This window comes from Seriola lalandi, unplaced genomic scaffold (assembly GCF_002814215.2).
Source record: "Seriola lalandi dorsalis isolate HSWRI2012SDOR001 ecotype SW California unplaced genomic scaffold, Sedor1 jcf7180002054277, whole genome shotgun sequence".
In the NCBI taxonomy this organism is placed as follows: Eukaryota; Metazoa; Chordata; class Actinopteri; order Carangiformes; family Carangidae; genus Seriola; species Seriola lalandi.
Window position 1 is genome coordinate 702267 of NW_019524830.1, and position 24032 is coordinate 726298.

The 24032-nt window shown below is 39.2% G+C and overlaps 4 protein-coding genes across 6 annotated transcripts; 3 read left to right on the forward strand and 1 right to left on the reverse strand.

Moving 5' to 3' along the window:
* Positions 1-558: 558 nt before the first annotated feature.
* kif2c (kinesin family member 2C) lies at positions 559-8528 on the forward strand. Of its 3 annotated transcripts, none has more exons than XM_023405477.2 (23): positions 559-612; positions 808-886; positions 978-1072; positions 1289-1390; positions 1866-1914; positions 1999-2034; positions 2785-2931; positions 3146-3271; positions 3552-3649; positions 3784-3879; positions 3976-4030; positions 4375-4537; positions 5062-5152; positions 5514-5577; positions 5833-5924; positions 6035-6177; positions 6497-6710; positions 6976-7086; positions 7260-7327; positions 7485-7563; positions 7664-7744; positions 7833-7926; positions 8352-8528. In XM_023405477.2, exons 2-23 carry the CDS (start codon positions 826-828, stop codon positions 8411-8413), a joined length of 2127 nt encoding a protein of 708 aa, XP_023261245.1. In that variant the 5' UTR covers positions 559-612; positions 808-825; the 3' UTR covers positions 8414-8528. The 3 variants fall into 3 exon arrangements, with proteins under 3 accessions (XP_023261245.1, XP_023261244.1, XP_023261246.1); XM_023405476.2 differs by having other exon boundaries at positions 565-616; XM_023405478.2 differs by lacking the exons at positions 559-612; positions 1999-2034 and having other exon boundaries at positions 662-886.
* A 933-nt stretch (positions 8529-9461) lies between these two features.
* On the forward strand, positions 9462-15020 carry selenot1a (selenoprotein T, 1a). The gene is made up of 6 exons (XM_023405480.2): positions 9462-9667; positions 10554-10664; positions 12332-12458; positions 13849-13936; positions 14192-14358; positions 14496-15020. Exons 1-5 carry the CDS (start codon positions 9528-9530, stop codon positions 14314-14316), a joined length of 591 nt encoding a protein of 196 aa, XP_023261248.1. The 5' UTR covers positions 9462-9527; the 3' UTR covers positions 14317-14358; positions 14496-15020.
* Positions 15021-15711: 691 nt separating this feature from the next.
* Positions 15712-19629, reverse strand: LOC111654434 (glutamate-rich protein 6). The gene is made up of 11 exons (XM_087173721.1): positions 19562-19629; positions 19341-19393; positions 19105-19233; positions 18918-19010; positions 18614-18825; positions 18441-18502; positions 18064-18242; positions 17460-17542; positions 17116-17274; positions 16633-16858; positions 15712-16210 (listed from the first exon to the last, which is right to left on the reverse strand). Exons 1-11 carry the CDS (start codon positions 19578-19580, stop codon positions 15938-15940), a joined length of 1488 nt encoding a protein of 495 aa, XP_087029847.1. The 5' UTR covers positions 19581-19629; the 3' UTR covers positions 15712-15937.
* Positions 19630-20937: 1308 nt separating this feature from the next.
* LOC111654483 (uncharacterized) lies at positions 20938-23005 on the forward strand. The gene is made up of 4 exons (XM_023405525.2): positions 20938-21308; positions 21431-21571; positions 21695-21813; positions 22178-23005. The coding sequence occupies exons 1-4, from the start codon at positions 21020-21022 to the stop codon at positions 22967-22969; spliced, it is 1341 nt and encodes a 446-aa protein (XP_023261293.1). The 5' UTR covers positions 20938-21019; the 3' UTR covers positions 22970-23005.
* Positions 23006-24032: the final 1027 nt, after the last annotated feature.

Sequence of the window (24032 nt, forward strand, 5' to 3'; positions counted from 1 at the left end):
CATACATGGTCTGGTCACTTGATGCCATTTTGAAGCAAATGTGCAACTGGGAAAATCACCCCAATAATTATCCATATGATTTTTTTTATTATTATTTATTTATTTTTTGCAATGTTGTTGTTATATATTTAATTTTGTTGTTTTAGTTCCATATATATGTAATATTCACCTAATCTGAAAACTTACTTTATGATCATATTCTAAACATAAATGATTTAAGACAGGGTCATTTCAGTAAACAGGTATTATTTTCACAAAATGATTTTACACAAAACAAACTTAAAAGTAAAAAGTTTAAGCTTTATTTACATGTTAACATATTGATATACACACTCCATGGTGTCACATTAATTGTATTCCTGCATCCTACATAAACATTAGAAAATTAGGCAGGTTGTAGGTCATGAAAAACAAGTGATTTTTATTACAGAGGTCATTCCTAACTAATCCAGGTAGCGGCGGTATAACACCAATTTCGATTTTCCTTTGAAAAAATCATAGAAGAAGAAGAGCGCATGGGGCTAATAGATGACATGACGACAACCAATCAGGTTCTTAAGCACCCGGAAATAATGCAAGTTTAAATCTTGGGCGGCGATTGCGTTGACTTTGGTAGGTAAGTTTGATTATGTCGTTTTTTGTCAGAGATAAACAAACACAATAAAGAGACTAGTGCGCTTCTATGTTAGTTTTTAATCTATCGATGAAATGAAGATTGTAGTGTCGACTACAGCACAGTAGCTGGACCGTGAGTTAGCTCGTTCACAAAAAGCCAACGTTACCTGAATTTTGATTTCTCGGTTACAGCAGCGAGAAGAAGCTAAAATGGAGACCAGCCTGTCCAGACTTCTTGTTGGACTCTCTGTACAAATCAGCCGCAGTGATGGTGAGCTAATATTTCTTAGTTGTAACAAATGAAGGCTGACTAATAACTCGTTAACAAAGTGTGATTTGCCGTTTGTTTGTGTGTAAATTAGGTCGAGTACATCTGGCAACGGTGAAATCCGTTGATACCGTCAAGTCCACGGTTATGGTAGAGTGGCATGAGAGGAATATCTGTCGAGGGAAGGAGGTCAGTAAATCCATAAACTATATACTATATAACTATAAAACTTTTTTTTTTTAAATTGTAACATTAGTGACAATATGAACCAGTTGTTTCTTAAAACATGCATTATGAAAGCCTTGTGGAATATCTCATACTTATTGTACTCAGGGTTTTGAGGCACTTGACGTCTAAATAAAGTTACTGTATTTCTCCTGTTGACCGAGTGTGCTTGTGTTGTAGGTTGAAGTGAGCGAGTTGTGCACACTCAATCCAGAGCTTCTAGACCATATAAACGCTGTCACCAGCAAAGCTGCTGACACACCACCTCCTGCCCCAGACAAGGTACTTTACTTTGCCATATAACAAGGAAATGGAGCAGCTTGCTGTCAGTGTTAACATGTTGAGCCATATTTTATAAAGATTTTAGTGTTTACACACGTTTTTTTTAACTCAGATTTATAGTCAGATAATCCCTTCTGTGCTGCTACCTTGTTTTTTGTCCTGTAACATCAAATTAATCCCTTTATCAATAAAATGACAAAGTAATGTAAATTAAAGTTGAATTTTAGAGAATATTAGATTACTGTCCTGTTGATTCAGCACAAGAGTTGTACTATGATATTTATGCATGAGAACTGCAAAACAAAAACAAACTGGTTTTTACTCGTGATCTGGGTTCGGAAACATGGGTTGACCATTACTCCTGAATGAAAAAGGGTTGTACATTGGTTTGCTTTGAATGATGGATACATACAGAGTGAGGCTGGTAATAAGATGATGTACTGAACAACTTCTTCCATTTCTGTGTCTTCCACAGAAGTATGAGGGTCGACTGCGGTCATCCAGGATTCCTGCTCCTTCCTCCTGTATGTAAATGAAGTGGACTGTTTTGTCCGTTAGACTACTACATTCTGTATTCTGTCACTTGACGGCTTGTTTCCTTCCAAAAGCCTCTGCTCCAGCTGTCACCAAGGCTGAAGAGTCAGGTCGGCAAGGCATGCATGCTCCGCTCTCTTAAGCAAATTAGTTATATTTTCTGATTATTCCTTTGTTAAAGGGATTAGGGTGTAAGTACAGAACTGAACTCTGCTCAGGACACTAGTCATAAATGTTCTTCTTTCTTTTAAAAATTAGTGTCACAGGGGTGTAAATCACCGAAATCTGGGCACATAACATTACCTGCTCTAAATTATGGGTTGGAAGAAAAATCATAACTGGTGAAAGAGGGTTAAAAAGAAAAGAAAAGGAGTGCTGTGTATCATCACTGATAACACGGGTACAGTATTTTTACCAGAATGTTAATCCACTCAGAACAGAGTGAACTATGATGAGACGATGCACTGCTTTTTTTTTTTCTTTTTTTTTTTACCAAATTAACTGACAGTAACACTATTAAAGATCAATTAATAATATTTTCATATGCAAATTTGCTTGAATTAGAAGCAGTCATTATTTAATCACCCACACTAATTTCCACTCCCACTTTTCTGTTGCTGTTTTTTATTACTCCAAGCTTGCTTGTCTGTCACACTGGGTCTCTGACAAATTCTTCTTAGACTGGCAAACTTGTTGCTGTGGTCAATTGTGATTTGGCAGCATTCAACTATGTACAGTTTATCATTCCATTGTACAGGGTTGTGGGTTTAACCCTAATGCTAGCAATACTTGGTGATATTTGCTTTCAGACAATGATACTCATATTGCAGCTGTTTGACTTGGATTTCTCTCACTTTCAGTTGCCAGTCGGTCTCAGTCCAGGCAGACGTGTTTGTTCCAGGCCCCAGCCCCTGTTGCAGCACCAGTCCCAGCCTCTGAGCCTTCACGGGGAAGCCTGGAGACAGTCCAGCCTGATGTCCCCCCATCATCTGTCCTTACAAATTCGGGTTAGTAGTAATCTTCTGAAAAGATAATTGAAAAGGAAATTCTCACATTAAATCTAGAGGCAAAATTATGTAAGACACATATTTGTTATATGGAACATGTTGTTGCATGCGTTAATTTTAAGGTATTGTGCAACATGTGCAACTTGAGTGATTTTAAATGATTTAGTATTGTATTTATTCGTTAAACTCAAGCACATTCTTCTGCCTTATTTAGTGATTCCTAATCAGCAGCGTAGAAAGAATGACACCAGCAAACCAGCACAGTCGCTGCCTTTTGTCTGTGAGGCCAAAAAGGAAAATGATGAACCTGAGAGAATGCCTCCTCCACCTGCCGCCAAAGGTCAGTAACAGATTTTACACCAACATATCATGATGTGCATCCACTTTGATTACATAGAACTGTTGACATATCCTATAGAGAGAGGGAGAGAGAGAGCTCTTCACATTAATGTCACCTCCCCTCTCTACTGTAATTGGTTGGTTTTTGTTTTATTTAAGACATGAGAGAAGGCACATATGTGTTCTGTGATTAAATTTGTTGGATATTGCAGTGATGTCAGTGAGAAGTGAGGTCATTAAAACAAAAACAAAAAAGTGGTCATCATCTTTATGCATTCCAGGCAGGAGAAAATCTGTGGCTACCCAAGAGTTAAACAAAGGCAGCAAAAGGCTGTCTTGTGTTATAAAGCCCCCTGAAATGCAGACCAAGAGGGGAAAGGTGAGTTTTTCTTTTAATCATTCTGCTATTTATATTATATTTTTAATAGGAAAAGTGACTTGGTTGGAGCTTTTAGACATGAGAGGTTCCTTCTTAGATTTTATTTACTTTTTTTGGTGTCCTTTTCATTAAAGTTTGGAGAGGCTTCTCGACCAAACCAAAAGTTTTACGAGATGATCCAAAGCTTCAGAGAGACCTTGGAAATAATCCCAATATCAACCACTGACCTGGTAAGTTTGGAATCAGGAAATATGTGCCATATATGAAGCTGTATGTTCGGTGTGGTATTTAAAGTCTGTCCTCACTGCTCATGTGTGTTTTCACAGATTGAATCTCACAGGATTTGTGTGTGTGTTCGCAAGCGGCCTCTTAACAAGCAAGGTAAATTGGGAGTGACTACACAGAAAACATTTCAGCCATGTTTTTCACGCATCCCTTTCATGCAGATCAGATGGAAAAAGATACACTTCTATTTTAATCACACAGGCCTTCCAAAATGCAGCTGACTGCCTGAAAGCATCCTGTGTAGATATACATGGAGCACTAAGGCTGTTGCTCCAGCTGTGCCCTCTGTTTAGACACTGTGTAACCTCCTGTATGCAGTATCATCTGGAGATAGAGGACTAATAATGACAGTTTTACCTAAAATGTTAGCCATGCTCTGTTTTTTGTTTGTTTTTGTTTGTTTGTTTTTATGCTGACTTTTACATTCTCATGAGTTACAGAGCTTAATAGGAAGGAGATTGATGTGGTGTCTGTACCTGGGAATGGTTCACTACTGGTCCATGAGCCAAAACAGAAGGTGGACCTCACCAAGTACTTGGACAACCAAGTCTTTCACTTTGACTACTCCTTTGATGAGACCACCACCAACGACCTGGTCTACAAGTAATGACCTCATTTGTCTTTTTAAATTTTGGATTGGCAACCAAACAGCTGTTAATGCTAATGTTGGCTATGTAACAATAGCAAAACCTACAAATATCTCCTTTTTAAAGGCTGTCAATTTGCCCCCAGTCTAGTTTTCAGCTTCCCATTTTTAAATGGAAATTGTAAATAACTGTATTTGTAAGTCTGCATAACAATATTTTATACATGTGTATAAAGTGTTGTTCAGCAGTATGTCTTGCAGTAGAATTTCTTTTTCTTTTCTAACCATTTTTTCGGGCATTTTAACCCTATATTTGCTAGTTTCAGTGGAGACAGACAGGAAATGTGGGGAAAGAGAGTAGGGGAGTGACATCCAGCAAACAGTCCAGTCAAACCAGCGATTGGCTGCTCAGGGCATTTGTGGTATGCGTCCTAACTGTTCAGTTATCGGGTCGCCCAGTAAAATTTAGAAGTAGAATTACTGTTAATAGTATTATTTAGTTTCTGACGGATTGATTTAACTTTTTTTTTTTTTTCTTCAGGTTCACAGCCAAACCTTTGGTGCAGTCCATTTTTGAAGGTTGCATGGCAACATGTTTCGCCTATGGCCAGACAGGAAGTGGAAAGACTCATGTAAGTTTCTGCCCACTGTGTGGGGTTGAGTGTCCCTCCCTCCCTCATTATGCCGTGCTGCTTTTTTACACTGAACCAAACAAAGCCAGCATGACGCTGTCCCATGTGTGCTTTTTAGATAGCATGTCAGTGTTCCAGAATCAGAGGCATGACGTGTAACACAACAGCATCAGTGTCTGTCCTGCCATGGTGGGGCGTCTTTTTAGAAGTTTGATGTGTAGTTTTGATAAAACTTCACTGGCTTTTAATGTGTTTTGCAATGTCAATGATTTGCACTGAAGCAGAAAACGGTGTCTTTTTTGGGGGGGAATTTCCCTGAAATACAAATCTGTATAGCCCACTATGCACATCTTCTCTCTAGACGATGGGAGGTGATTTCACAGGGAAGCAGCAGAACAGTGCCAAAGGGATTTATGCCTTGGCAGGTAGGATCCCCAGATTTCCACAGAAATGATAATATACTTGTTCGGTTAAAAAATAAGGTCATTTGGGTTTTCACATTTGGAAAAGGATTCAATTACATGTAAATAGCCAACTTGTTTTATCCACATTACTTGTATGTATGTGCAAGTCCCATTGCATTTCCATTGCGTTATTCTTCAAACTATATAAAATTCTGAATTAAAGTTTCCCTTATGAGAATTTAATTATGAATAAATGCTCGACTCCTTCCCTTTTAGCCCGGGATGTTTTCACCTATCTCAACCACAGGAGGTATAATAGCCTGGATCTCTCTGCCTACGTCAGCTTCTTTGAGATTTACAATGGCAAAGTAAGAAAAACATCTTCCCCTACATCCATGAGCAAAATTTTTGAGAATATTTAACTGGAAAATCAGTTTATTCCAGTTGGTTTTGAAGTGAAATGTACTTTTTTACTTAGGTGTATGACCTGCTGAACAAGAAGGCCAAGCTCCGTGTTCTGGAGGATGATCGACAGCAGGTTCAGGTGGTAGGCCTTGAGGAGGTCTATGTGACCACAGCAGAGGAGGTCATCAGGATGATACAGGCAGGCAGTGCATGCAGGTATTTATATGATAAGAACACGTATGTTGCAATATCATTGTTCATAATTCGCTAGTGTTAGTTATTTTAACATGGCAGCCCAAAACTAAAATCTTTAAAATACTTTTCATGGTTTTATATCAGTATTTCAAGTGCATCTTCTGGTTCAGTAAATAATGTAACAGCTGGTAGTTAAGAAGACATACCATGTTATAGCACATGAATCAGACATGACTTTTCTCATTTGTGGTTTACATTCGTGTCATTCCTAAACACAAAAAATATAATTTAACATTAACGTGGCTCCTTTCCCTTTCCTTCTGTTCTGCTGTCCTTCCAGAACATCAGGCCAGACCTCAGCCAACGCCAACTCATCTCGCTCTCATGCAGTCCTCCAGATTGTGCTACGGCGCAATGACCGTGCGACCACGCTGCACGGCAAATTTTCATTGGTGGATTTGGCTGGGAATGAGCGTGGCACAGACGTCAGCAGCAATGACCGCAGCACTTTGGTTGAGACTGCAGAGATCAACCGCAGCTTGCTGGCTCTCAAGGTAGACCATGGCTAATGTGGAGGCATGCACACACCAGATAAATGTGTGGCTGCAAATTGAGACAAACCTGTTTTTCTCTCACACCTCAGTACGGATGCAGATTAAGTAACACTGGCTCTGTCGAACTGAGACCATAAAAAAAAAAAAAAAAACTAAACTGCTCCTAATGCTTAATTCTTCTGACAATTGGACCGCTGTCCAAATATTAAATATGCATGTACAGCCCCAAAAAAGATCGTCATGTGTCCACTTATGTGTCCTGTAGGAATGCATTCGTTCACTGGGAAAAAACAGTGATCACATTCCTTTCCGGATGAGCACTTTGACCAAGGTCCTCAGGGATTCCTTCATTGGAGAAAAGTCCAGGACCTGCATGGTATGTTAAAACACCAATGTTTGTTTACTTACAGTTTGGCACAAGGTGTTTTGTGGTGTGTTTACGTTATCGAGGATGATGCAGGATGCACACCAAACAAGCACAAACTCTGATGTGACTATGTATGTGTCTTTAAGAGCTGAATATATGTCGACATATTTTTTATTCCATAGATTGCCATGGTTTCTCCAGGCATGGCTTCATGTGAATATACAATGAACACACTACGTTACGCTGACAGGTACATATTTGGCTAATGAAGTTTAACTTGATTCCAAATAGTCTTTTTCTTCTTTTTTTTTTTTGTAATGAAAATGGTGACTTTTTTTTTTCATTATGAAAAAAATCATATCATGCTTGGGAAGATAAAGTTTGAAGCATTTTCCCCTCCTCTGCAGAGTGAAGGAACTGAATGGCAATTCCAAAGTCAGCGGAGTAGCTAAGGCACAAGAGCCTATAAACAGCTCCTCAGATGAGGTCAGCTTGCATGAGATGACTCCCAAATAATAATTAATATTGATTATATTGTATGTACAATTTGCTAAAAAAAATTACTGTTCACTTTTGTGTGTTGTAGGAATCTGTTGTGGACACCAATGTGTATGATGCCATATCCCAGGTGGCAGATCTGGAGGAGAAAATTTATATAGAGTTCCAGGTAGGTTTCTTAAATCTGCCACAAGCCATGATGACATCTAAAAAATGGATCTTCACGTCCTCACATTTTTATCACTTTTGTCTCTCAGAGGGGAAATGAACTTTTCAAGGCAATGGAACAAACCTCGTACAACATCGAGACAGGACTTCCTGACCTGGTGGATCATTCGCGGAAGCTCTTGGGTTTGTGCAAATAACAGCTTGATTTTTGATTTGATTCTGGAGTTAAATGGTACACACTAAACTAAATCTACTGTGTTGAGTGTTACATGTCCAATGTCACCACTATTCTCACTGAGATAATGGAGCTCTTGTATTTGTGAAAAACCCGAAAGTTTACAAAAATATATAATACTACAACAAACCACATTCTTACTGACATGTACTATGTGTGTGGGAGTAGTGAAAGAGCCTGGCTGACATTTTCAAATAATACATTAGCAAACCTCTGAACTGCCTGCTGGCTCAGGGGAGACACGAGAGAAATCTTGTGGTGGCCAGAATAAATGTCAGTAAGTGCCAGGACAAAACTGTATTGCATGAGGAACCAAAATCTGGTTGTATGTGTGTGCTTTGTTTATTTACTCTGTCTTATCTGTTCTTCACAGACACAGTACTGGCTTTGCAGTCTGCTGTGGATCAGGAGAGAATGGCGAGGCTGAACCACTGAGATGAAGCCAAAAACCCATCCAAACAAGCAAACAAACTTGTTTCTTGAAAAAGCAGTTCTTCTTTTATTTTATTGTATCGTGTTGACTATTAAATAAAATGTATTCTAACACTAATTCATTAAATGTTATAAGTCTTGTAAGAAGCCACTTTGAAAACTTCTGGTGTATATTGTTGGATGCAGCACATTTTGCTACAGATGTTTTCTTACCATGACTGCTTCTTTCTGGCAGATACTAGATTGTTTGAACTTATACAAGTGCCCATAACAAGCAAAGTTTGACACTAGAAATTCTATTAAGAATATTAGTGTTAAATTGTTTTTCCTGTTTGAAAAATACATAAGGCCCCTATCAGGAGCTGGAATACATTTGACAAGACAGAAAAGGGATATGCACCAGCCATAATCCCCTGTTAATAGTATCACATGATACATAATATAATATCTATGTGGATAGTTGGGTAACTTAGGGGAATTCATGTGGAAAATGCTCATTAAATTGAGTATGCCGTTTATGGATGTGCACCTGTGCCACAACAGAGAATGCAAAATGGTCTCCTGTGTGCAATACAGGTGGAGGTAGGACACAGCTGTCACATAACTACTGAGTTAAACATTGGTGGAAAAGCGAACCAAAGCAAATGATTCCAAGGTTCAAAACATGATAGTCTTAAAAATTCAGATTTAAAGTATTTGAAACAGATATGCAGCAGAAGGCCTGTTAATGTGCTCCAGCAGCATAATGGGTGATTTCCCTATTGATTAAACTATTAAGAAAATACTATTTTGCTTTGTCATTAATTAGGGTATATCATAGGATATAGGACTTTGGAAATGAAACACTGCAAAACTATGCGAGCCATATAACGTATTGCCACAATTGTTAGTATTAGAATATATGTCTTAATTAAAATAAGCAAAAAATATATCCAGTATACTGCAAGTCAGTTGAACATCCAGTGCAGTAGGTGGTGCTAAACGTGGGTGCCTGCTGTTCTTAAAATCCAAGATAAGAGCTAGAGGAACAAGAGGGCCCAACCAGAAACGACATGTACAGATTAACCTACCTCGCTTGTCTCAATCTGACCGAGTGAGGAAACAAACCCCGGAACGGATGGCGATGAAGTGGTTGCGTTTTTCGCTCCTCGTTTTAGGGGTTTTCTCGCTGTGCTGCGCCACGTCTGGTGACAGCAGCGGCGTGAAGAAGATGAAGATGCAGTTTGCTACAGGACCCCTTCTCAAGTTTCAGATTTGGTAAGGCAAATGAGCGAAAATCTGGCGAGTCATTGCAAGCTAGCTAAACTCCCCGGCTAACAACACCGTAGGCCAAAAATCGATAGAAGCTAGCTAACACGGGGTTAGCTTATGCTAACATGTTAGCTACAGGAGAAGGAGCCTTTCCCAGTTATTTATTAGCGAAATGACTCAACTACTCTTGAAACACATCGAGGAGAATACATTTTCCTCATTTTGGCCTGGTCTATTGAAATATTTCGTCGAAAACATCGCCCCACTTCCGCTGTCAAACATGCTGTTGTCGTAAATCCAGTACCAGTGGTCTCTTGTCCACATGTTAGATTAAAATATTTAAAATCCCGCTAAAAGTGCTCCCTGTTTGTGGGATTCATTCATAGAACAAATTTAAACAATTTTCTTAAAGGTTTTCTAGACAATTCCTGGATGTTGCAACCTATTATTATCATCTTATATCAAATTAATTCATGTAAGGTAATTTACCTTAATGCATCCAAGCATGATGATCTATTGAAACAAGTACGAACATTTAAGAAAAAAAAAAGGGTTGTAACGTGATTTTAAGTCGTTCAAACATACATTTGCATTGTAAATTGCTGCTTTTCTCCAAAGCAAACATGCTTCAAACAGAGGCATGTGACCCTACAGTTCAGTGTTGAATTTGAAGAATGGTAACATACTGCTAAATGGAATTTCTTAATAACTTTACAGCAAGAGGAAAAAGCCAAATAAATGGTCTACAGATAGCATTGGAATTCAGAGCTCAAGGCTAAGTTCACAATCTAGCCTTTACATCGCTGTATTGTTGTTGCTGCCTTTGTTCCCATTTGTTCTTGCAACTGCTCACTGTGTATGTCTGTCTGACAGTGTGTTTGTCTTCACACAGCATTTCCTGAGGGTACAAGCGGGTGTTTGAAGAGTACACGCAGGCCTTGTACCAGCGGTACCCAGACATCCGCATTGAAGGGGAGAACTATCTTCCTATGCCCCTCTATCGGTAAGAGAGAGAGAGAGAGAGACATTGTCTGCCTTGTTACAAGTGGATTATATCCAGCTTTATTAAAGCAGGCTGAAAGCCGCCTGGGATTAGCTGTGACTGAGGAAATGGAATTCTCATGCAGCCAGGCTTATCCGGCCGTTAATTTGTCTTTCGTGGTTTTATAGACGTAGAGAAAATTATATCAAATTGACAAAGTTTGGGTCAAAGGTGCACTGTGCCATGTTGTTGGGTAATTATTGATTGCATACTTTATTTGAGCTACCACCAGAAAGTTTTCAGATTTTGATTCTCAGTAAATTTACTACTTCACATGTGCTCAGCTGTCAATGTATTATGTACATTAAAACTAATACAGTCAAGTACAACAGTATTTACATTTACTCACTTAGCAGACATTCCAAAGCAGCTTACAAGTGAGGGACATCACTTAACAACCCTGCCATAAATTTTATCTTCAGGCAAAAATGCCCCCAACAATGGAACTTTTGGGAATGTAGGATGTACTGCAGCACTTTTGTATCAGACTGTGGTAGTTGTAGGTAGGATTTAGTGTAATTACTAATGTGTGGAGTTCTAAGAACCGGTTTCACCGTCATCACAAAGAGGGGTTGTGTTGTGTCTAATTAAGAATTTCCACTATGTCTTTTAACCTGAATATCTTTTGGTTTTCGGACTGTTAGTCGAACAAAACAAGCTAACTGTAGATATCGCCTTGGGCTGTGGGAAATTTCACAACTGTCTGACAATTCATATGATTAATCAAGAAATCCAGAAAGATGAACTGATATGGAAATTCAGAATGAGCACTGATAGTCCTATTGAATATTTTTCTTCAGTGCATTCCTCACCATATTTTAGAATTGTTTGAAAATTGAATTTCTGTTTTGTGCACTTTTACAGATGCAGACTACAATTTCTAATTTTGATGAAGTTTTATTCTTCTAGTCCTAATGTAATGAAGTCAGGGGGCTTGTAAAAGTCAATGTGGCTGGCAAATAGGCTATATTTGTATCACTGGCTCAGTCATGATGTGAGACTGGTTTGTGCAGAAGTCCCAGGTGTTGTAGTTAAAGGTATGGTGCCACTGAGATCCTCATCACTTGAACTCTTAATAAACACACCAGAGATTAGCTCCATCACAGAAAGGAGATAGTATCACACTCTGGGCGCCTAATCCTCCAGCCGTTGTTTTTCTTGAATTTTTGCTGTGTCTATCCCCCATCTCAGTCTTTGGAAGAATGAACCAGTGTTCCTTGACGGGTTGTAGTTCAACAACTTACACATGTTAAAGTTTAATGGTTGTAAAACTGGATTGAACAGAATGCAGGCTCAGTCTAGCAGGTTGATAAACATGATGGCATTAAAGTTTATTCTAGATTATCAAATTAAGATATGCAGAAATAATCACTGAAAATATATAATAATTTTTTGAATGGGAAGGTGTTGCATGCTGACTCTTTGTGTTTATTCTAAATTGTATAAATCAAAACCACGCCCTTCTGTCTTGACGCTGTGTTCAACTAATGTAGTTACAATTGTCTCTAGTGAAGTCACGACTTTAATATCTTGAAGGATTGAACTCTATAGGTCTTAGATCTTGTCTGCTTTATGTTGCCATGCCTAGAAATTGTATTAAAAGCCATTTTCTTGTTTTATTTCCTTAGACACATTGCTTCCTTCCTGTCTATGTTCAAACTGCTGGTGATTGGGCTGATTATTATCGGCAGAGACCCATTCGCCCTTTTTGGTATGCAAGCCCCGGGCATCTGGGAGTGGGGCCAGGGAAATAAGGTAAGGTTTCCTGGAACTATAGGAGTTATTAAAGAATACTCTAACATTTGTTTTTCAGGTAATCGCCACAGATATCGTACAGGAAAGTGACTTGAATGTAGAAATAAAGGAAAGTGGGCTTTAGGTTGGCTGTGTTTCTCATACAGTTGTGTAAACACATGCAGTCAAGTACAACTCAACCCATGGGATTTCATTAGCTGTTCATTCAGGGTCTTCAGGTTGTGTTGTTAAGTATTGTTTGGCTTGGATCTGTTCTCCCCAGAGTAGCAGACATCCCACAGGCTCAGAGGGAGAATGGCCAATGACTGTGAAAATCAGATATTTGCTAATAAAACAATCTTACACTATTGGCATTTCTTGTGTTTTAACAGAAAACTGGGTCTGATATAATCTAGTGGTTTTGGTTGTTAAACAGATAAACTAACAGAAAATCTTGTAATTGCATACAGAGTATTGAGATTTAGTAAGCATTTGGCTTGGATTTGTTTTGCCAATAAACTTGCTTTCTTTTTTTAATCTAAGCCACAACTGGATTGATAAGAATTATTCGGAGGGTCTCTGGTTTTATGTGTGCATTTAAAGCTGCTGTAGATTTGTTTTCAGAATGATTTTTTGATATTATTTGTTTAATAATTTCTTTATATCCTGACAGCTATCAATAAATCAAATCAAAAGACTTGAGAAAAAAAATCAAGTTTCATTAACTGTTCCAGGCTCTGTAATCTTGGTGCGCCACAATCTCGTCAACCAATAAAGAGAGCTCTTTGCGAGACTGTGTGCTCAACTCACACATACACAACTCTATCCATTTCTGACTATCCTGCAAACTGCACAGAGAAAACAAGAAACGAGAGACGAGGCAGCAAGAATCAAATGTGATACTGGTACCAGAAAAGCTTTGATGGGGATACATACATAATAAGTAGAGCTCAAACTATATGAGGTTTTTAAGGTAGATATCTGTATACGAGATGGAAAAAAAAAATGAAGAAGGTGGTAACAGTATATAAACAAACCATTTTCCTCATCATCTATCGTTGGGCTCCATTAGCCACTAACAAACCTGATATGATACTTGAAGTTTGCCCAGTTCTACCATATTGCAAGGTGTTTGTTGTTGAGTGACTGTTGAATTTAACTACCAGATATGTGTTTAACGTTAAAAGCATGGAGTTTCCCAAAGCAGCTTCTTGTTGATCTGTCAATACAGCACCATGTTCATCCTGTGTTCATCTTTGTCCTATTTTTTTCAGTACTCTAACTTAATCAGTTCAGTGCACTGCTCTTGTGCTCTATTGAGTGAACACGATTCCATAAAAACAGGAAACTAAACTGTGAGAAAAAAAACACGGAAAACTATTTTTTCAAATTTCTCTTGTACTTCTTTCAGATATATGCCTGCATGATGGTGTTCTTCTTCAGCAATATGATTGAAAACCAGTTAATGTCTACAGGAGCGTTTGAAATCACATTAAATGGTGAGTGAGTCCCAGCATGGGCTTATTGATTGAGCTCAATGTTTCTGGTATTAGATTGATATCAGTTGGCTGACACTTCACAAACACTGGTAATGAGGTAAATGTAGTGGTCAACTGTGATTTTCTTTTCTGCTGTTATTACACATTGAACAATGTGTAGCTTAAAGAAAAAAATCTTTGTGATATTATAATATGCATAAAGTTGTGTGGCGATGGAACAAAAAAGACAGTGAAGCAAATTTTGTCTTTCCATAGATGTGCCAGTGTGGTCAAAACTGGAGTCAGGTCACCTGCCCTCCATGCAGCAGCTTGTGCAAATCCTGGACAATGAGATGAAGATGAACGTTCACATGAACACAAGACCACACCACCACTCCTAACCCTACTCTACAATTCCTGGCTGGAGCTAAAAGCCCCTCCATGTAAGTGCAGCAGTGTTCAAAGCACTGTTTTCTTTTATAGTAATCTTTTAAAAAAAAAAAAATAATAATTGTCCCTTATCCTGTGAAATATACTGGTCAGTGATCTTGTATTTGCCCTTTTCTCTCTGCATTTCTAGGTTTGAGGTAGGTTTCTCACTGGGCTGTGAAGTGATGTTTATGAAGGTCTGCGCTGAAGGCAGGAAGACTGCTAGCACAGACTGGATGCCCCCATCACTCCTCACTATGCCCCTTCGAGACATCCCGCCCCTGACGCCAGAGTGGGACCCATGGCAACAGTGCCGGCCATTCTGTCATTTTCTTGTACTATTCATACGACTGCAGATTTGATCCAGGTGATATCAGTTGTCCCATAAGGAGAGATTTAACATTGACTCTTATAGTCTTTAACTTGTTGCATATAAATTATCTATGTGAATTAAAAAAAATGTGTCATTTGTACCACTGAGCCATATGTAGAATTTTAAGTTTATTGTTCTAAAAGTAGCTTAGCTGTGTAGAAAATGCAACACTTAAAATCTGTCATCACTATTGTGAAAATAACATCGGGGAATTGTGTATTGGTATGATTTCTGAATAATTTTTATATTTACATAACTTGGAGGAAGCTAAGAAGATTAATAAAACATATTGTAACTATTTAACTGAAGTTGTGGTGTGGTGTTTGGGTTTACTGATTGATGTGCTTGAGTACGGTGCTGTAAATGATACTCTGTAAGTTAGAGAAAATCGTTTAACTCAGAAGAGGCAAAGCACTGAGGTGAATAATATGACGGCTCTAATCAGTCGTCTCTTCCAGGTTTAAGTCACAAGGAAACCTGAGAAGAATAGAAAATCTGTTAAATGGCTTGCAGATAAACCAAACAACCTGCTTGTCAGGTCATAGCCATCTGTTCAACCTAATGTTATTAAGAAGACCTCAGGCTCTACACTGATTTGATTACATGAGAGAAAACAGACCCGACGTAAGTACAATATAAGACCGAAGTGAGGTTATACAGTTCTACAGCATTATTCAACGTGATGAGTTTGGGATATTCCTGACACTGAAGAAGGTCCTTTATGAGCTCTAATTGTCACTAAATGAAATTTGGCAGATGCAGTGACTTTCTATATTTGTTGTTATACACCAAAGAAAAAAAATAGAACTTTCAAGAGCATTCCCTTTCGGTCAGAGGAAATGTACTTCACTTCTTCATCACAGGTGTGTGCAGACAGAGCAAACAGTGACGCAAGCTCTATGGAGAGATAAGATGGGAACATTTTAACCTTGTACCTTTTGTACTTTCACATGTACATATGAACAGGTGAGGTTTTATATCTTATTTGAACCCCTGGACACAACATCCTCTTATGTGAAATCTAATCTACATTACCTTATGAAATACCATTGAGAGCTATTAAGTTCTACAGATTGCCCCATGACCACGTGTAACATGTTAACACAAGTATATTCATATCAGTTTGATCAGATCTAGAAAAGAGAATGTATTAAAGTTTTTTTCTGGGGTATGACTTTACTTAAATGTCATTATTCTTCTCTGACTGTGTCTTGTCATTGTCAGGGTGTACTCAAGTCCTGAAGACACTTCTGGATAAAGGCTCTTTCTCTGTCATTCATCGTCACATGAGCACTGACTTCCAGAAGCTTTTGGGCAACAACATGGAGGTGAGGGGCTTGTGTGGTCTTGGGCAGGTGGGGATGGGAGGGCGTCATCAGGTACTGGTGAACATGCTGAATGACCAGATGGATCCTAGTCCTGGCCGCCAACACAAACAGCTCCTCCTTCATTACTGATGGTCCTGAAGCAGCCCCATCTGTTTTAGATTCACCCTAAAGAGAAACGTTTATTTTCAGGTGGCATTGTTTAAAAATTACCAAATGAATCAATGTGCATGTCATAATACCAAAAGATATATTTGATGTTATGTGAATATAAGCAATTCTATCCTTATAAAATTCTATGAAGCATTTGAACAAATGATGTCTAATCGGCATTTAAATACTGTAAAGTGACATCTTCTCTGTTAAAGAGAAGATGTCAAGGAAACATAAGTCTGTATTGTACATTAAACCTACAAACATAAGTGCAGAAGTATGATTGAAAAAGAGAAAAAAGGATTTTTGTACAACTTGTATTGCAGAACAGGAGGTTCTGGGAACTGCAAGATAAATGTGTGGTCAGAAAAAAATTAACCACAAGAGTTTGTGGCGGTGCACACTACCAAAATAGGAAAACAATGCTTGACTTTTACCTGAGCACAGCAAGTACCCACACTGAACTTTGCTTGCTGGCCTTGTGCGAGGAACGACACAAACACTTGTTCCTTTCCAAGGACTCGGACCCCGACAGTTTTGTTGAGGGACAGGAAGACAGGATGCAGGGGGGTGGGAGTGAGGCTCACACTGCTCCAGCTCCACCGACGAACTCTGGCACCTGCTTCATCCAAACACTGACCACCTGATCTGTTTAAGGACAGCCTGCAACATGAACGCAGACACACACATGCATATACTCACTGTTAGGGTCATCAGCACATGACTATGGAAAAAACAAATTATATTATACCTCAATCATTTTTTTCCCTAAAATCACCCATTAAACAGGATATTAATTAGCCTAATTTATATTTACGTAAATATAAAATGAAATTTGCAATAGTATATTTATTACCAATACAATTTGAAATAATGAAATGATGCATGATGATGATGAACATAAATGTTTTGCTTTGTACCATATGTTTCCATTGCTGTGATAACATGCCGCCCTGCCATCGGACTGGAACACGGCTCTAATCGGTTGATTGGGGGCATCGCTGTCATCATACACGATGCAGACCCTTCCATTTTCTTTAGTGACCACGACAACCAGAGCCAAGGTGCCTGAGGGGTAACTGTTACCATGATGATAAGGATGGGAACACCCTCTGTCGAGTGCATGTTGCATATACAATCTAACAAACAATATTTGCTCTTCAACTTAAATTTCAATGTTGGTGTTTTTATTCATTTTGTACGTAAGCAGCTGAAAATCTCATTACATGGTAAAAATGTCCAAACATTAGATCTGGGTGGATACAAAACCTGAGCAGAGCCATCATGGAACGAGGTAAGAAATTTCATTCCATTGGAATAATATTTGTGAAGAAATTCTGCCCCATCCTGTAAAAATAAAGAGAAGATAAAATCTTAAAACATTCAATTTAGATTTTTTCACATATCTCCTGTTTTTAAAGGGGCACTCGACCAAGGTCAGCTTGATAACAGTATGCCTTTATTACAAATGCAGGCATTTATCAGGCACAAAAGGTCCCACAATAGATGCATTATGGGAAATGTAGGAGATAGTATTTTTGCAGCCTGCGCCATACTAGCAGCTAAAAGTCAGGACACCTTTGTCTTTGCTGCTTTGATTTTGACCATTCTTATTTCAAATTGTGTCTTGCAATTCCTCCCTACTTTGGTGGAGTAACCCTATAATAGTCATACAGGTACAATATAAAATCATGAACTCGTGCAAATTACTATACAGTATTATACAGACTTCTATCCCCTATTCAAAGAAAGTATGATTATTTGTATGGTCTCATGTGTTGATAAGAACATTTAACAACATCCTCCGTATTGACTAAAATAAACAAACAATGGGTCATAAAGAAAACAGGACAGTAGTTTGTGGGTACCTGATGACGACATATGCCAAACTGAAGTGGCTTGTGGTCACAAAATCGGACCAATGCGTGAGCCTCTTCCCCTTCATTTTCAAAGCACTTCTCAGTTGTGCTATTAGGATACACTGTCAGGGACCCTTTTCCTGGAGCACAAGAGAGCCGAAAGCTGAGGACCTTTGATGTTGGGGCAACTAAACAATAGCACAGAACAAACTGTATTGGTTTCACAAAGCTATTTCAACTCATAATTGTTTACTTTTCTACCAATACATTTTTTTAATTTTAAAACTGAAAAGTGCACTGCGTACAAGCTCATGATTGTATATAATGATTGGATGAACAGATTTAAAGCTGCCAGTGTGCATGTTGCTCACTGAGCAGTTACTCACAGGTTTCTGCCACAGGTAGATGGACTGAGCAATCCTCATGGATTCTCAGTTCTGATTGTGTTCTATAAAAAGGTCCAAATACATTGCTGTTAATGCTAAGCACTTATATTCGTGATCTCTACTGATTATATTTGTGGGTCTATCTGACATTTAAGAAAATTCAAAATTCGTACCCTATTCCACCAGGTAAGTCCATCATAAGCTTGTTGTGCTTCTGCATCTCCCTGCCTTTGAAGAGCAGCTCCTCCAGCCCTGAGGATGGCTTGTCTTCCAGTGATGTTGGAGTACTAGTTTCCAGGTCACATCTCCCCTCAAACAAACATCTCTGTCTCACCAGCATCACACACAGCTGCTGCCATTGGGCACAACAGAAGAGTGGAGCTGTCTAGGATGGATACAAAAGAGGATGCAAGGGGATCAACAGTGCATCAGGTAAATTTGGGGAATTTGGTTTTGTACATTTACTGTATGCCTCACCTCAGGCTCCTGCAGCCATGTCAGACCGAGTGAAGGTCTGGCCTTTTCCCCACAGTACTCACATTTCACTGCACATTCTGCCAGAGCTGGAGGCTGGAAAATACAGTTTTGAATTTGGCTACAAGGTAAAAGCCATGTTGGTCTAGATAGGAATTTACAACAGTAGGTAGAAATTTGATCTGAGTACCGCTGGAAGAACGGTTGTTAAGTTCATCCTCTGGTTGTCGGACTCCCGGTTGTACCTCAGAACTCCTGCAGCTCTGATACAATAGGTGGGTTGATCACTAACAGGCTGTGAACAGCCCTCTTGTTTCCTCTTATCAAACCCAGAGAAAAATAAAAATCAAATAAACTAAACAATATGCTGGATGGTTCTTGATTAAAGCATGGGTGAAAAGGAAAACAGACTGCGATTGGTCTTACATGGTCATTCAGGACACACAGCGGCTCATGCTCTAATGTAGCAGCAGTGGCATCTGTGGCAAGACAAAAGTCACTGTAGCCTCATTGAATTAAGTCCAGGAGAAGTAAACATTTACCTGAATACCACAGCTACTTTATGATACTCCTTTGCAGTGTATAATTTGATGATCCTATTTTACTTAATAATAATTTAATTTTAATTATGCTAGGAGCAAACTCACAGGCAAAGCTGGACCTCATCTTTGTCTCTGTCCTTCTGACTGTAGTGAAGTTACTGATTTCAGTGCCTTTGTCCCAGGATGAAATTACAGCATTCAGTGTTTGTGTTCGTCTCCTGTTGAAGCAATAGACACAGTAGATAGAATAAAAGGCAATCAGATGAAATTATGTAAAATTAATTATCATATAGACAAGGAGACAGAAAGACAAATATGAGGTTAGGGAGAACTATTAAATATAGTTTAACTTGAGCAGGATACATCATTAAAATAGCACACCTGCAAAAGAGCAATGCATAAAGTACACTCACCTCAGCAGTAGTCAAATATTCATCAATGCTTCACACTCCTTGGTGTTGTCAGTAACCTTGGAGATGAAATAACAGCCTACTGCAATGTGTAAACATAGCAGCTGCTTGACTGGTTTTAATACAAAGAGATACTTTGAAAGACTATTATAATAAAGTGTATAATACTGTCAGAGTGTTAACTCGGTCTGCAGAAAAGAAGCAAAGAGGATCCTGAAATCTAATGTTACTAGTACGACCGTGGAAAATAAAAATAAAAAAAAGAAATGTCAGAGCCTGTTGGATTGTTCTTTGTTATCTCCAAGCCAGAGAGGTTTTGTAGACATAAAATACTAAATAATCTCACTTCAAGGTGCCCAAGTTTTGTAGCTTTTCTGGAGTTTCATCAGCAGATGGAGTTTGTCCAGTTGTCATGGAGCTGTAAATGTTCAAATGTGTTATTTTTCCACTTATATCTCAGTCTAACCTCAAGGTCCATTTAGCTGTCTTTGAGCTTTCATTCCCTTCACAATAACTTCATCACAGGTTAAGAATTAACTTTGAAGCTCCACCAACGAATTATTATGTAAAACTGCTTTTCAAGCCCCACTTTTACACACTTTTTTTTTCATCCACTTTGTCCATCCAGTGAACATGTTTTAACAGCATTTCTCCAACAGATGGCAGAGTGGTTGTGCTTCCTAATCGGTTATGACCGGGTTTGAAGGAAACATCACAGATGTAAGGTGTAGTGGACATAATACCAAAATCCTTACTTATGGTAACAAATTTTACATGGAGAGATAATATGAACGTGATCGATATTCGAATAGCTAAGGACACCTACAATGACAATCATATCTAATGATAAGAGATAAAATAAGCTATGATACTTAAAGGCTTTATTTATAGGCTTTCTAAATCCAATACAAAAGTCCATACAAGCTCACTCTTCCTCCCCCGTTGCCTCTTCACCCTCTCATTGACACCTTGCCCAGGTGTAATCAACCCCAGATAATTAGAGACCAGGTGATTAGGCTAACTTCTGCAGCTTCTGATTGGCTGTGACAGAATCTGCAGTACCTGCTGCAGGGAGACGTCACAACACAAATAGCCGCGGCAAAGCCAACTATCTCCCAACTGTCAACATTTTCAGGAGTCAACACGCGGCAGAATGATCCGTAAAGGAAAAAGAAAAAGCGCCACAGCTTGCTTGGCTGTTGGTTTTATTCTGGCATGTTATTTGGCGAGAGCGACAGACTGTTATCGACTGAAGAAAACAGAAAGACGAGAAGGGCGAAAGGAAGCCGACGCAGCCAAAACGATAGGTTTCCAAGAAGGGACAATTGTGTTCGGGAGAGTTTTTGAGAAGGGCCTTGAGTCACAAGTCTTAGATGGGACCAGGGAAGTCTCTTCAAATGCTTCTGCGGAGGATGAAGCGGCCTATCAAGCGGATTTTACAGGTAAGCTATAAGGTCTTTGATTTTAATTAAACGTGTTGCTCTGTTAGGTCGCTCACAACCCTCCAAAAATAGTCTCAAAGGGGCTGTGATAAGCACACTCATTTTTGACTGTTTCTTGTCAGGCTGGTCAAAAGGACAAGCACATGATACCAGCTTCCAAGAAGCATCGTGGAAGCGCATGGCGCCTTCCCTGCAGTGTGGTGCGGACCAGCTGAAGTTCAGAGCAATGGGACCTGGAGCTTCACAGTTTGCAGTGGAACAAGGTAAAGTGACAAGGTTCATTAGCTGTAGTTACCATTCATGTGTAACCGCTACACATTTGCACCAGTGCTTGCCTAGTCACATGGAGATCATTATTTATTTTTATTTTTTTTTAACCCCCACAGGAAATGCACCTCCAATGCCTCTGTCCCAGGTCCCTTCCACCTGTGGCTACAGCATGCAGAGGAACTCTCTTGCTCTTGTGATGTTGGTTCCATTTGATGGTTGCAATATGGTTCAAGAGGTAATTGTATTTCCTGAAATAAGTAAAGTGAGATTTGACACTTTGTGGCTAATCCTGATTTATAAAAATTCTTGCAGCATAAATTAGTTAAAATAATTTGTGAAACTTGGAAACCATTTTGATCAATTTCAATCATTGAGTAATTTTGGCAAAAATTCCAAGCATTGGATGTGTCTCAAAATTAGCAGTTTTAAAACTGCATAACTTGGGTTTTCAATTAAAGATAATTATGGGTGGAATTTTGATAGGCATTTAGTCTAATAGACTAAATGATGCTGTGGATTAATTGATAAACAAATTGTTAGTTGATGCTTCAGTGTAATGTTAACTGGGTTGTTTAACACAGTTCCTTTTTCTTCACAAGGGTGGAAGTTACATGCTGCCGATGCGTTGGCAGGGAATCCCAGTCTCACTCTTGTGCCCCAAACCTGCAGCTCCTGCTGAGCCACCCAGGTACCCTCCATCATACCCTAAGGTGCCCCAGATCCCTTTGATGCCCCATATCCAGCACCCAGAGATGAATCCCAAATTTCCCCCTTATTTCTTTCCACCTTACTCATCTTATCCTCAGTACCCTCCAGCGACAACCACGACAACCACAAAGAAACCAGAACAGAAACCACAAATGCCTAAAATTCCACAATACCCCTCTTTCTTCCCCCATTTTTATCCCTACTTTCCTCCCCCTCTCCCGGTCACAACCGCAGCACCAACCACAACGGCTGCAACAACCACTAGCACTGCAAAGCCAGCAGCAACAGCTCCTCCCCCAGCATTTCCTTTTCCTTTCTACCCACCTTTCTATCCTCCCTTTCCTTGGCCCCTCCCTGGGCCTATGCCAACAACTCCAGCAGCGACAACTACTCCTCCAACAACAACGAAACCTGCTTCTAAACACCAAATGCCACAGTTTCCACCCTTCTTTCCTGTCTATCCTCCATTTCCTCTCTATCCTTTCCCGCCCAATCCTTATTATCCAACCTCTAAGCCACAGACAACGGCAACGACGACAGTGCCAACTACAACCACCACAACAGTGAAAACGGACCCCATACTGACTCAAGTGCCACCACATCACCCACATTTTCATCCACATGTCCACCTTCCACCATTTCCATTTTTACCATATCCCCCTAATTATCCTCTTTCAGGCTAGCCTGCTGAAATGTGTAATAAATGGCTTGAATAATAAGTGGCTGTCAGTCTTTGAAATTCTCTGGGGCAGTTGATGGGTTAATGTGGAAGGTTGCTGGTCTTGCTTTCAGGGTTACTGAAAATTTGTGGGTGTGTGGGGAAGCAGAGGTGAATCAGAGTCCATATTGGAAAAGGGCTTTAATGTTGAAAAAAACCAGGAGGCTTTTCATATGTAAAAGAAAATGGCTCTTAATATCAAAAGGCCAGTGCTTTGTACTTCACTTGTCGTCCTTTTTTGGTTCTGTGACAGGATCCTGGGAGGTCGGCATGACCAAACTCCACACTTATCCTCCTGCCATAATATAGCGCCAAGTGTTTGCTTTTTAAATTAAGTGGTGTTCTTCTGAGTAAGAGTTGGTACTGTTAACTGACATCCTAAACTCCTAAAAGATGAACATGTAAGTTCCTAAAGGGAAGTTGAGGATGGACATCAAACGGTTTGAGAAGTGATTTAGCAAACTTCTCAGGCATGTCAGAGCCATGAATTCTGTCACCTGTTTACTGTATATCGCATTGATTTAAGTTTGACTAATCTACAAATGTTATAATAGTAAGCCATTTGCTGTAAGGGGAAATTAAGCTCATCAATCCTCCATTAATTTGTTGTAGCCAGATCAGAGAATGTGTTCAAATGAAACCAATTTCCAGAGGGTAAAGTGTCTATATTGCTGACTTAAAAAAAAAAAAAAAAAAAAAAAAAAAAAACTTCCAAACTCCAACTTTTATTACTTTGAGATTTCATTGGGCTTTTTTGAAACTGGAAACATCTCTATTAAGTATGTTCCATAGTGTGATGTCTGTGGCCTTAAATGGGATGTACATACAGTACAATCTGATATCATGGACATTTCTTAATTTAGATTTTTGCCTCATTTGTTCTTTTATCCCTCTCATTGCTATCCTGCCATCTTGTCTATACTCCAAGTTGTTTTTGCACTGAAATGTCTGCCTGCTAGGCATCTCTTAATGGACACGGGCTTTGTCTATGATTTTCTAAATTGTGAGAATATAGGTACATTCTCAGG

Coding starts and splice junctions, on each gene's coding strand:
- kif2c (XM_023405477.2), top strand. CDS start 826: ATGGAGACCAGCCTGTCCAGACTTCTTGTTGGACTCTCTGTACAAATC. Junction 887..977: donor ACAAATCAGCCGCAGTGATG/GTGAGCTAATAT, acceptor TGTGTAAATTAG/GTCGAGTACATCTGGCAACG. Junction 4,538..5,061: donor ACCAACGACCTGGTCTACAA/GTAATGACCTCA, acceptor TTTTTTCTTCAG/GTTCACAGCCAAACCTTTGG.
- LOC111654483 (XM_023405525.2), top strand. CDS start 21,020: ATGATCCGTAAAGGAAAAAGAAAAAGCGCCACAGCTTGCTTGGCTGTT. Junction 21,309..21,430: donor CTATCAAGCGGATTTTACAG/GTAAGCTATAAG, acceptor GTTTCTTGTCAG/GCTGGTCAAAAGGACAAGCA. Junction 21,572..21,694: donor ACAGTTTGCAGTGGAACAAG/GTAAAGTGACAA, acceptor TAACCCCCACAG/GAAATGCACCTCCAATGCCT.
- LOC111654434 (XM_087173721.1), bottom strand. Junction 17,543..18,063: donor TTGGCATATGTCGTCATCAG/GTACCCACAAAC, acceptor TTATTTTTACAG/GATGGGGCAGAATTTCTTCA. Junction 16,211..16,632: donor TGGGTACTTGCTGTGCTCAG/GTAAAAGTCAAG, acceptor GTTTCTCTTTAG/GGTGAATCTAAAACAGATGG.